General features: G+C 40.7%; 2 protein-coding genes across 5 annotated transcripts in view; both read left to right on the top strand.

Moving 5' to 3' along the window:
- The first annotated feature begins 2,925 nt into the window (after positions 1–2,925).
- Positions 2,926–11,058, top strand: rpl22 (ribosomal protein L22). The gene is made up of 4 exons (XM_077007738.1): positions 2,926–3,022; positions 3,808–3,912; positions 4,334–4,458; positions 10,867–11,058. The coding sequence occupies exons 1-4, from the start codon at positions 2,969–2,971 to the stop codon at positions 11,009–11,011; spliced, it is 429 nt and encodes a 142-aa protein (XP_076863853.1). The 5' UTR covers positions 2,926–2,968; the 3' UTR covers positions 11,012–11,058.
- A 515-nt stretch (positions 11,059–11,573) lies between these two features.
- Positions 11,574–12,389, top strand: part of chd5 (chromodomain helicase DNA binding protein 5) — a 37,417-nt gene continuing 36,601 nt past the window's right edge. For 2 of the 4 annotated variants that reach the window (XM_077007719.1, XM_077007725.1), the window contains exon 1: positions 11,574–12,385. In XM_077007719.1, the coding sequence (XP_076863834.1) occupies positions 12,319–12,385 (67 nt within the window). In that variant the 5' untranslated portion in view covers positions 11,574–12,318. The remainder of the gene's footprint in view (positions 12,386–12,389) is intronic. The other 2 variants (XM_077007731.1, XM_077007713.1) reach the window with 2 other exon arrangements.

The raw sequence follows: 12,389 nt of genomic DNA, 5'->3' as shown, positions 1-12,389 counted from the left end.
ACGGGAAATGTCTCGTATTATTAAATACAAAACTTGACTGGTATGTATTTCACATGTACATAAATCTCTAAATTCAATACTAAGAATAGCTAACTGAAGTTGGGTCATATAAGACAAATGACAAAACACATTTGGACGTTAATATTCAGTTCAGAGTAGCGTAGGTCGCTGCTTGCTGCAGGTGAAATCAGAGGTGGGGACTCGAGTCACATGACTTGGACTCGAGTCAGACTCGAGTCATTAATATTAAGACTTTTGACTTGACTTGAAAAAATATTCAGAGACTTAGACTTGACTTGGACTTTTACACCAATAACTTGGGACTTGAATTGGACTTGAACCTTTACTTGCAAAGACTTGATTTTTTTTTTTACCCCAAATCTAAATTTTAAAACGCATATTAATATTTATAAAGTGCGCCCCATTAATTTCATTTCCGTCCTTCTGACGCAGACCAGTCCTCTGCTTTTCCACACTCTGTACGTGTGTGTGCATGAGCTGCAGCACAACCAATCAAATGGGGGGTTGGCGAACGTAAATTTTTACCGGGCGGGGTGTAAAATGGACACAAATTAAGTATTATATCGCGATCGATCGATCGCCAGTGGTTGGTGCCAGAGCGAACTAGTAACTCATTGAATCATAGATGTGGATCAGAGGTAAATAAACTAGATTTTTTTCCGGCGTGAGAAATCGGATGTGTGGCGTGAGAGCGTGTGAAGACGGTCAAATGCGTGTGTCTCACGCTCAATGCGTGAGAGTTGGCAACCCTGGGTTCTGTATCTGAACTCGGGGAAGAGAGCCTCTCTCTGTCACCATCATAATATCCAGTTCTATCTCAGCATGGATTGTGTATTTGAACATCTACGTCGAGAAAAAAAATATATTGACAAAAGTGGAGCGAGTTTTCAGCTATGGGGACATCATTCATCGTGCACAAATGACATACAGACTTTTGGCCAGCAAATGCAATGCAGAATAGTTTACTGAAATGTCTAAAGTTGCAGATTCCTGTTAATTGTTCAGTTCTTATATTTGTTTGTCTTGTGTCACTCACACATGTTCTCCAAGAAACCAGATAAGAGAAGAGAGGGAAAATGCTGTTATGGTTCTTTGTATTGTACTGTGAAAATATCAGCACTTTTTATTTGAACATGGAGTTCTACTTATGACTTTTTCACAGAATATTTATTTCTGGAAAATTGTAGTTTAAAGTATGAATATTTTTGCAGCTAAGTTTAACAAATTGAACTGTGCAATAAAGAGGTGTAATTTTATTTTTTTTTATACTTCGTGTTTTCAGTTGCACATGTTTTATCAAGATTTGAGGAGAATACAGATTTAAAAAAGAACGCATGTCTATTATTTACATTTAAAATTTAAAATATACCTGCAACATTAGTAAAAAAAAAAAAAAAGACTCGAAAGGACTTGAAATTCCAAGTTTCAGACTTGGGACTTGATTTGACTATTGCCTGTCTTGACTCGAGACTTGACTTGACTTGAGTGTCTTTGCTTGAGACTTGACTTGGGACTTGAGGTATAAAGACTTGGACTTACTTGAGACTTGCAAAACACTGACTTGGTCCCACCTCTGGGTGAAATACATTTCAAGTTGTCCGGAGTCAAATTCTGGCAGAAATCGCAAACCCCGCCCCGTTCTCAACTAAGGAGTCAAATTGAGCATGCACAGAGGAGTTGGCCTGGCCTTAACTAGGGTTCAACTACAATTTGTATGTTTTGACAATGCAGGTTGTAAGGTCAGATCAACTTTTAACAAGAAACTCAATAAAGTAAGCTGATCCAATTACTTTGTTATAGTTTATGGTGCAATTAATTATTTTTGGCTCAGCTAAACTAAAAATCATAGTAAGGTGAGCAATTTTAAGTTCTGTTTTTTACAGTGTGGCCAAGGTAGCAGCCAAACCACAGATACAATATAAAAGTACAAAATACAATACAATACAATATAAAAATACAAAAAGTCTCAAGAAGAACAAGCACAAGTCTCCATCATTACATTCTTTAAGGCAGCTTTAAATCTATTTAAGGACATGAGTGTTTCTATTTTAAGCACTTTTTGTAGATTATTCCATCCCCAAGCTGCCGAGTAGGAGAATGCAGTTTTTCCTAATTCAGTTGACACTCGTGGTACATTAAAAAGCAACCACTTATTAGAGCGAAGCTTATATGGACCAGAGCTAACTGACAGAAGATTACAAAGGTACATTGGAAGTTTGCCAAGTATTGCTTTATAGATAAAGATATACCAATGTTGTTGTCTACGAATTGTGAGGGATGTCCAACCAACTAAATTATAAAGAATACAATGATGAGTAAGAGACCTGGAATTTGTAATAAAGCGTAATGAAGCATGATACACTGAATCCACCTCTCGCAGTATGTGGGATGCTGCATGCATACAATATATCACCATAATCAATCACAGACAGAAAAGTAGCTTCTACAAGTTTCTTTTTAGCACTGTATATAAAACAGGATTTATTTCTAAAATAAAAACCAAGTTTAGCTTTAAGCTTTTTAACTAAATTCGTAATATGTACATTAAAATACAGCTTATCATCTATCCATATTCCTAAGTACTTATAAGAAGACACTCTCTCGATGAATTTCCCTTCTAAGGACAAGATTCTAAGGACAAGATATTAACATTTATTTGGTTTAATGTTAGCAGTTTTGTCCGTATAGGCAAGATGTCTAAGAGTTAGATGTCACATTTACAACGAACTTCACTATGGAGTCGTTCCTCAGAACATCAGAGCAAATATTTTTAATTTAAAAATATTTCGAGATTCAAAATGTTACTTTCGGTCGCGGCATTCAGCGAACTTCAAGATAAATTAATAACAGCTTAAAAAGTTGAATCAATGTTACTGGTTGCACGGAAGGATCACTCGATTACATCCATTAGATCGGTGATCGATTTTCTGAACCAAGTTCAAAGCGCATGCGCGCCTTTTCTTCTTCCTTTCTTCCAAAAGTGTCGGCCATGGCCCCGCTTGTAAGTACTCATACGTCTGAAATACTCAAATATATAGGGTATTGTCCCACACCGGTTGCAGAAAACGACACTGGGTTTGATTGAAGACAACCGTCTCTCTAAGACAGTGATTTAAAGCTGCTAACACGAGCGTTGCTGTTTGAGAGACGTTTGTTTATAGGTTGGTGTGTAAGCGAGGCCTGTTCATCTCAAACCACGTTGTAGCAAATCACCGAAATGAGTAGCGCGTTAGCTGCCGTGGCTAGAGCAGAAACATGCATGTTGTTGCCAACTGTGTAGCAAAGCAACCAAGATAAGTACGTTTTAGATATTAGTGTGTGTGTGTGTAGTTTGTAATCACGACGATATTAGGTTTTGGTAGCCACAAAAATGCCGTTCCGTCTGTGTTAGCCATACGAGTTGTGATGGCGACAGCGGCTAGCTTGTTGTCTAGATGTGTAACGTCGCCTCTTTAACCACAGGGTGGTAATGGTGACAGGCGCCACACTTATAGATTGCCTGCTTTACCATCTATCGTAGGTTATGTCGTAATTCCACTGAGTGGTACATAATTAGTGCGATTTGTGCCTGTTAGCCAGCTAGCAACAGTAGGCCAGGTTAAATGTAATTCAGAATTTTAGCATCACTGGTGGTTGTAACATTATGTAAACTAAAGTACTTTAGTTTTTAGTTGTTTCGTGTGTGCTATGATTTTGTGAGTTTGATTTAAGAGAGTTAGGTCTACTTTTAATTTGAAATGTTGAGTCATGCTTGATTCCCACATTAGAGATGACTTTTCATTGCAGAAGAAGCCAGTAGTAAAAGGTGGCAAGAAGAAGAAGCAGGTTCTGAAGTTCACCTTGGACTGCACACACCCTGTGGAAGATGGTATCATGGATGCTGCAAACTTTGTAAGTACACAACAATTTTGCTGCCCTGTCCATGTCTGTTGGGACTTAGTGCAGTGTGGGTTTTTTTCTTCAGTTTTTGAACCATACTTTGGTATGAAATGGTATGTTACGTGACACACACACACTCTTTCTGTAAGTTGTTTTGTCCTTTTGTAAAGTCTCAAGCAATGCAAACACATGCTATATTACAAAACATTATACCATATAAGTATAGTGATGCATGCCTGTGAAATGATGGGGCTGATGACCAATTGTGTGTGCGGATCAGTCTTCCTTTACACCGAATTGTTTTATGCACTGTTGACTGCAGATTTTCAAATCAACACTTTTGGTCACAGTGACCAACTACAATTGGAATATTGCAATGTATAGCCAAAGATTGTGCTCATCTAGATTTTTGTCCTCATATTTTCTGCTTCAGGAGCAGTTCCTGCAGGAGCGCATAAAGGTGAATGGGAAGGCTGGAAATTTGGGCGGTGGTGTGGTCTCCATTGAAAGGAGCAAGAGTAAAATCACAGTGACCTCTGAGGTCCCCTTCTCCAAGAGGTTAGTCGCTGCGCACTGCTCACATGGTACGTTTGACCAAGCTGACAGGCTCAGGATGGTGATGAAGTTTAAACCTGCAAAACCCAGATCCATGTTGAACTGGTCTTGTGACCGGAGGGTCATGGGTTCGAATCCCAGACCTGAGGAGATTACTGAGGTGCCCTTGAGCAATGCACCTAACCCCAACTGCTCACCGGGCTAGGGCTGCCCACTGTTCTAGGCACATGTGCACAATAGCACCATAGTAATCACTAGTGTGTGTCTGTCTGTGTTAACTGCACAGATGGTTAAAAGCGGAGGACAAATTTTGATTGAGGTGAAAATCACAATAGATGAATATGGCACATTTACATGTTGAAATGTCATTGAGTTTTACAGTAATGTGGGGTTTCAAAATCTCATGTAGCTTAGCCTTATAAAAATGTTGAGATCCTCAAAAAACATTTGACAGTTTTTGCTTGTTTATAATCCTCTGTAAAATAAAATTAAAAGTCAAATCTGTTGAAAGATCTAAAATGTTAATCTTATAGCCTGTTCAATTTGACTAGTGCTAAATCACAAGTGTTTACAACTGAAAACAAAATGGGATGTTTCTCAACAGTCTTCAATTTAAATTATCTGAACAATAGAAGTGTTACAGTGGTAGAGGTAAGAGGATATGTGCATTTGTTTTCCCTCAGATTACAATGTTTCAACCATCATGTTTGTATCTAAGTCGTCCGAGTGTAGAGGTCAGACAATAACAACGAACGTGACACTTCAGCAAAGGTTCCAGACTCTTGCATGGTCATCACAATCATTAGCCCACAGCTTCAAAGAATTTATACTCTACCTAGGTAATTCCTAAAATAATGTGTGCACGAGAATAAATAGAATTGATCCCTCTCCCCTTTTTCTTAAAGGAAATTAAAGCAACAAAAGTTAAACAGTTCAACATAGGCACAGGGTTTTAGTTTACTTGGTTACTTACTGTCTGTACAGTCTTACGTTCCTATTCTCCTTGTTTGGGAACTTTAATATGAACCAATGCGGATGGCCCGTCCTGCTACAAGTCCTAAGGTCCTGGGTGTCCAGACGGAGTCTCACTTCTGTAATGAACTTGGTGGACTTTGCACTTAAAAAAAAAATAATCAAATTTGTAATTACTGTATTACAAATAGGCAAGGTGTACTGTTTGTTGTCACATGTCAACTTCAAAGCATGATGTGGCCAATACCATCTGCAAGTGCCACATGAGCATGACATGTCCACTCTCAGTGCCTCCATCTGAGAGGTTGGTGCTTCCATCTGAGGTGTTTCCCAGAGGCGTCGCTAATACCACCTGTTTCAAGGAGATGCATTTTCCCCGCGTTCTAAAATTCTAAAGTCACTTTTGTCTGATTTCATTTTTCAGATTATTAATATAGTGAAGCGTTTGTGCTGTTGAATGCAAGAACGATGACAAGTGTTATGTCTGATGTCGAGAATGAATGTTGCACATTATGTCTGCCGCTTGGTTCCTGCAAATCTGTTGTACTGACACAGGCTTCAACTATGCAATGTACATACTTTCATCTTCCACAGAATTTCTCTACATTAAGGTTCTGGAGGTGGGAGTATTTAGACCTTGAGCTAACACTTCTTTATTTAAAAAATGATAATTTTAAAAGGGCTGTTTTGATTCCTGTAGACTTGGCTATTTGTAGATTCTGAGGCACAGATAGCAGATTTACAGAAAATGTCTTTTCAAAGACTCTTGTAACCAATCAAGCTTTTGGTATTGCACCATCATGTGCATGTCGGTACAAAGTTCTGCATTGTTAGTTGGAACTAGGAACGTGGTCCAGTAATGTTCTCTGGTTCTGTGTACTGCAAATGATGCCATTTCTTATGTTTTCACATCGCCTTTCTTGCTTGGACAAGAACTTTTGCCGTGTGTGACACTCTGCTCTCTCTGTCTTGGTCATCTGCTTTCAGAGTAAATCTGAGCTCTGACTACATCTGGTTGTTGTGATGAGTCAGGCAATTTGCATCATTTGTAAGGTTCTCTTGCAAATGATCACATTAACACTAAGTCACTCGGGGATAAAAGTGTCTCTCTGTCACTCTGGTCTGATCTTCAAGTGGCCATTACGGCTTGCCACGCAAGGGCCATCCATCTTTTGACGCATGGAGTTAAGAACATGAATAAGGGTCCACCGTGCCTCACACATCGTTGCACCTACATGGCCAATGACTCCATCAGGTCCTTTTTATCCAGCACCATTTGCGTGCCTGTCTGGTGTTTTATCAGTCAGCCACAGCTGCTTTACGCAGTCATCTTCTGTTGATTATGACTTTCTAAAAGGCCATTGACCTAAATGGGAAAGACAACAAATATGTATAATGCCCATGTCTAAACACATGCAGGATAGACCGTAGGCATATGTTTGATTTTATCTCTATATTTCGCAGCATTTGATCGATCAAAATTCCACATGCCGCATCAAAGCTCTTCCCACTTACAGCCCACATATTCAGCAATGAATGAAGTGGTTTTGTAGTCGCACTTGGCTTCTTGGTGGTCACTTTACTCCCTGCACTAAAGTGTGCGAAGCGGTCAATAGCATGAAGATGCCACACTCCTGGCTCTAGTTCATGTAAGTTCACTGCCACTGTTTCATTGAAATTTGAGGCCCTAGGCAAACCCACAATTTTGAGAATTGAAATGCGTTCACCATCAATGTAACGTGAGCAAGCCAGCAGCTTTTGTGGCTCTTATGTTGAAACATGTCCAATCTGCCTGTGTAGCTTCAGTGGCACTTTACATTTTTTTTCCATTCAATGTTCTGTCAAAATAAGAGTCTCATCATGAATTTCATTTTTACAAGGACTTCCCTTATCTTAACACAATAGTGTCTTGAAGTTAGTTCAAGTTGACCTGGTTGCTTGAACGTTATGGCTTTCGTTGTGAATATACCTGCTGTTTTCAGTGACGTTTTGCTTAAAACCAATGGAATATCAACTGTGACTGTTTGACACTGTGACTGCGACTGCCTGTTCAATCCCCTGTCATACTGATAGTCATTTCTCTCCACACACTATTGGGTGCAGACTGGGTCAGTGACGGCTGAACCTACCAATTCCACCATGAAAATATCTGTTTTGGACAAGAAAACAGAGTAATATGGCACTCTTCTACATCCTGTGTGAATTTTACACATTTCCTTTTTTAGCAACGGCCTTTTGCCCAGTGAAAAGTGACTTAGCCGATACATTGTGCTTGTGGAAGAATTGTGTTAAAAACATGTAGCCTATTGTACATCTGTTCAAACTCAACAGTGTGCTCAATGGCTCACAGTTCTCTTAAAATCTGGTCAACGTTGAGGACCTTTTGTCTTTTCCCTAATATTGTGCTCGTTCCATCGTCTTTATCTAACTGAATGTTTAGTGCAGCTTCTTGTTTGTGCCAGTGCTGCATCTGAAGCTTAGTTTTTTTGTGCAGTTCTGTAACACACATACACAATTCATTTTTTGCACCTTTTGTTGGATTTAGGTGGGGGAATTTTATACACTCAAGGAGACACCATCTGCTATTGATGTCAAGACAAGCATGTGATACTTTACCAACGTTTACTGACTCACCAAACATTCCTCAATGTTCCTCTGCATAGGTAACACCTTAAACAGAAAGTGCACAGAACAAAATGTATCTTAACATGGTACACAAGACCAGTGTCCAAAAAGTGAATTATTGGTCTTAGTTTTGCTCGATCTTGGCCATTCGTAATTGGCCTTGTCTCAGGATAACGAAAACATGGTGATTGTTCACGAGACTAGATGAGTAAACACGTCCATCTGAGGTCATTGGGCGATGATCTTTTTTGTGTTATTTAATATCAACAATATATTCTGCCAGAATAAAACCTCCCCTCAGCTGCAGCTTTTGAACAGGCTAAGTGGAGGATGATGTTAGCTCACTAACATATAAATTGATTTAAACATCAAGTTTTTTTCTGTTTATGCGCTTTGTAAACTGCCAACTGTTTGTTCAGGAGATGCTATTGTAGCTAGTTGTCAATTTGTATTGAAAATGATGCATAAAGGGAGGTTAATTATGTAGGCTAGTTATTTTTTAGGATGGGCTTTTGCCCACATGCCCATCTTTTGTTTATTTTATTAATAAAACTACATCCACTTTTGCTTTGGTCTTTGAATATTTAAGGATTTTTAAAATGTTCTTGGCTATAGTGTCTTCGTCTTGATTAATTCTGGTATCAGACTGCAACAAATTCAGTTCAGCTTTGACACAATCTTTAAAGGCCCAAATACAAGTGTTGGAAACAAGCAATGGGCCTTGTGGTGTGATGTAATTGGAGAGCAGGGATGCGGCATCTGGGACACCTCATGACACCCTGATAAAGTCTAGCATGTTAGAATATTTTGTATTTTAATGCCCATGTTGACAGGTCCTACAATATTTTGCTTCATTGCCATGATTGATGATTTCTTGACCCTCTACATGACCTGTGATCTCGCACAAGAATGTCAACCATTGGTCGACGTCAATATGTAGCGTTGCCAAGCTTTCCGACTACGATACTGAGAGACTGCATGTCTCCAAAAAGGACACCAAAAATAATAATACACCTTCATTAGCATAGTATGTAATTCAATAATGTGCTGTTTTAGACTCTGTCAGGAGAGTAAAGCTAATTCCCTCCAAAATCCCTCTCATGTCCCAAGTGGGTGGGGTTAACCAAACAATTGATAAACTAATCTGTCTCCGTTAAGTTTTCAGCTTTTTTTCTCCCCCCAGGCTGAAAGCTTTTATAACTGCTGATGTTTCTAGAGACCAAGAGCGGTTGTTGGAGTTATTTGGTTATTTTATTTAGTGAACATGCACTCGGATGTCTGTACCAACTGTTTCATCAGCCGTGAGGTTAGGATGCGGTCTGTTTTGAATGCAGCGTAGTGCAGGACTGCTGCTGATTGCTGAAATGCCAGAAATGTGCTATTCTTGCCCATTGCGTTTGCATGGCAGGAAACTGGACACCAAATTGGGTGAGCCCAGATGCGCACTCCTGCACTCTGCTTCTGAGATCATGTGTTTTATACGTCCATGTTTCTCACCCTACCCCCCTGGACATGTCATTGCTGGCACCCGTTTAGAATATCAAAGGATTAAAGCGTTCTAGCAGAAATGGCCATTACTGAAGTTTGGAGGCCGTGGAGTTTTTCATTGTTCTTGGAGCTCTCACTTATCTTTGTGTAAATTGGCGAGTTTACTTGGTTCTCCCCAAGTGTTTGATTCATTTGTCTTTTAACTTTTTAACCATTTTTGCCCCAAAATAATTCCATAATCAACTGAATATGCAGTGGTATATGAATGCAGACTCTTCACGTCTCCTCTGAAGATCGTTTTTGATTGTAGTCCCACCAAGACAAGCTCTTAACTGGTTTCCATTTACTGGGTTATGACTTGAATGTTCCTCGTAGATGGACAGAGTACTGATAATGGGTTTTCTCGAAATGTTGTAAATTGATGAATGGTCTGCAATATAGCCAACGTGACAACATGACATGGTTGTTGAAATGGGCTTTGATGGTAATGTTCTTTACACCAACAAAAATGCTTCAGTTACCAAGCAGTTCCATGTCAAAGTCTAGAACTTTGAATTGCTGCAGTGACAACACTGGCTTTAAAAGCTCAGTTGCTTGAATGATCAGTCTGACGATTCCCCCAGGACTTGACCCTGGTGTTGGATTCCCATTAGGTTTAATGTCCTCCTGGAGTGTGCATCTTCTGCACTGGTCTTTTCTGTTCCAGATTATTTTGGTCATGTTCTTACTGTGAGATCAGTCTTCTGTGCATATTTTAGTTTTCCCAATACTTGGCACACTGATAAGTTATCAACCAATTATCGAGATCTCAAGGAGTCAAAAACAAATCTTCACGGAGGTTGGTGCATGAGGAGGCTCAGGTGTTGTGGACGGTGCTGATGACATGGGTGTGCTGCAGGATCTGTGATCGACAGTGTTTCCTGTACTGTGTCCTCTGATCCTGCACCCTCCCTGAAAACTCACGGAGGGCTTGTTAATCAGCTGTGTTGGAGTAGGGCACTGCTAATATTCAGGATTACTTGAGATCAGAACTGGGGAGGCTGTTGAATACAAGCTTAATCCAGGGCCAATAGATAGCGCCGAAAAAGACGTTTTACTCAAAATGTGCTTTAAAAGTGTATTGCATAATGTAAGAGTTTACAGAAATGTGTAATATGAATACTATAATCATATTAAAAATGTCAAGGCTGATTTAAAAAAATGTTAAATTGTTACATTGGTTTCTCATCATGCTTATGTATGAGGGTCTGTTTCTAGGGAAACTTGAGATGGCTAGGATCATTGTCTTGTCAGTGAAGTTGGACTATTTCTTTTGTTTCTCTGAAGGTACCTGAAGTATCTTACCAAAAAGTACCTGAAGAAGAACAACTTGAGAGACTGGCTGCGCGTGGTGGCCAATACCAAGGAGAGCTACGAACTGCGCTACTTCCAGATCAACCAGGACGAGGAGGAGGAGGAGGATGAAGATTAAACCCATGTTATTCTTTTGTAAATTCAATAAATTTTCAAAAGAACCCATTCTTATTTGTCGTAATTGCATTCTGAGATAAGCACGTGTTATGGAAATTGACATGGCTGTGTGACGTCACTTTACGCGGTCCAGAGAGCCCCTTGTGTATTGAGTAACGGGTCTCGTGCTTATTACGATGATGCTGACCTGTTGTTACCCCGTGGGTCCGGATGCTCGGCCCGAAAGACCCAGAAGCCTGCGCCCTTTAGCTTCATTTAGGGAGAGTTGAGCTTTTTAAATGTCTTTTATTTTAGTGGAGAGCTTTGCGCACTAGGTGCACCCGCTGTAATAATCGCTGTAATATTCCGCCATGGTGCGATGTTTCTTTGTTCGGTGTGGTCGGGTTCGCTGCGTGTTGCAGCTGTGGTAACCTTGACAACTGTTCGTGACTTGCTGGTTGCCGTAAGCGAACGGTGCGTACGACGAATCGGCACCTGCATAGGAAACGTTTATGAAGGTTTACGTGCGTTTGCACCCGAGATGAACGCTCCGAGTCCTTTGCATGCAAGCACAAGGCCGTTTGTTGGAATAAAAGCTCCCCCGATCTGCGTGCCCCGCAGACACCTGTAAACCAGCCACGTCACTGCGAGAGAGATCCCCCCCGCTCCGCTTAGTCCCGCAACCGGAGGAGAGGGAAACAAATCCGTTCATGTGATCCAAACAAAAGACGCGTTTGTCCTGCGCTGGTCCGCTCTGCCCGGCGGTGTTGCGAAAGCGCCGCCAAACATGTTTCCATTTACGAGAGGAAACGCAGACGGCGCGCAGCCCGCCGACAGGGACCCGGGCAACTTTGTATCCCGGTGTAACCTCCGCGTCCGCGGACCGAGCCGGGGAAAAAGGACAATACCGGCGAGGGACGGGCACGCGCCGGGCTGTTGACACGCGCGCCGGGCGTTCTGTTCACCACTAGTAAAACTGGTTACTAGGGGAGCACTACTTAACTAGTTGTGTCGGAAATTATGGGATGGATTGCCATGGCAACAGACCAGACGTCACAATCTGGGCATGTGTGTTCCATTTTTGTCTCTTTCTTATTTTCAGTCCAGAGGATTTGGATAGAGAAGAGAAAGAGGTTTTTTGCGAGGGTTCAAAACAGGGCAGCCATCTTTTTGCGAACTGTTAAAATAAAATTATCATCACCTTTGCTGGATATATCCTGCTCCTCGGCGAGGCGTTTAAAGGCGTAGCGATATATTGGCATTCAGAGGGTTAAGTTTTACGACTTTATTCTGTAGCTTTGGATGTGATTTTTTTGTTATGCAGTAAAGATGCCCGGGTCATTAAGCAATGAAGAAGAGGGCCAAGACGATTTGGATTTTGAAGACGACATACCAGGTGA

Source organism: Brachyhypopomus gauderio, chromosome 1 (genome assembly GCF_052324685.1).
Source record: "Brachyhypopomus gauderio isolate BG-103 chromosome 1, BGAUD_0.2, whole genome shotgun sequence".
Classification (NCBI taxonomy): Eukaryota; Metazoa; Chordata; class Actinopteri; order Gymnotiformes; family Hypopomidae; genus Brachyhypopomus; species Brachyhypopomus gauderio.
This window is presented reverse-complemented; position numbering and strand designations above follow the sequence as displayed.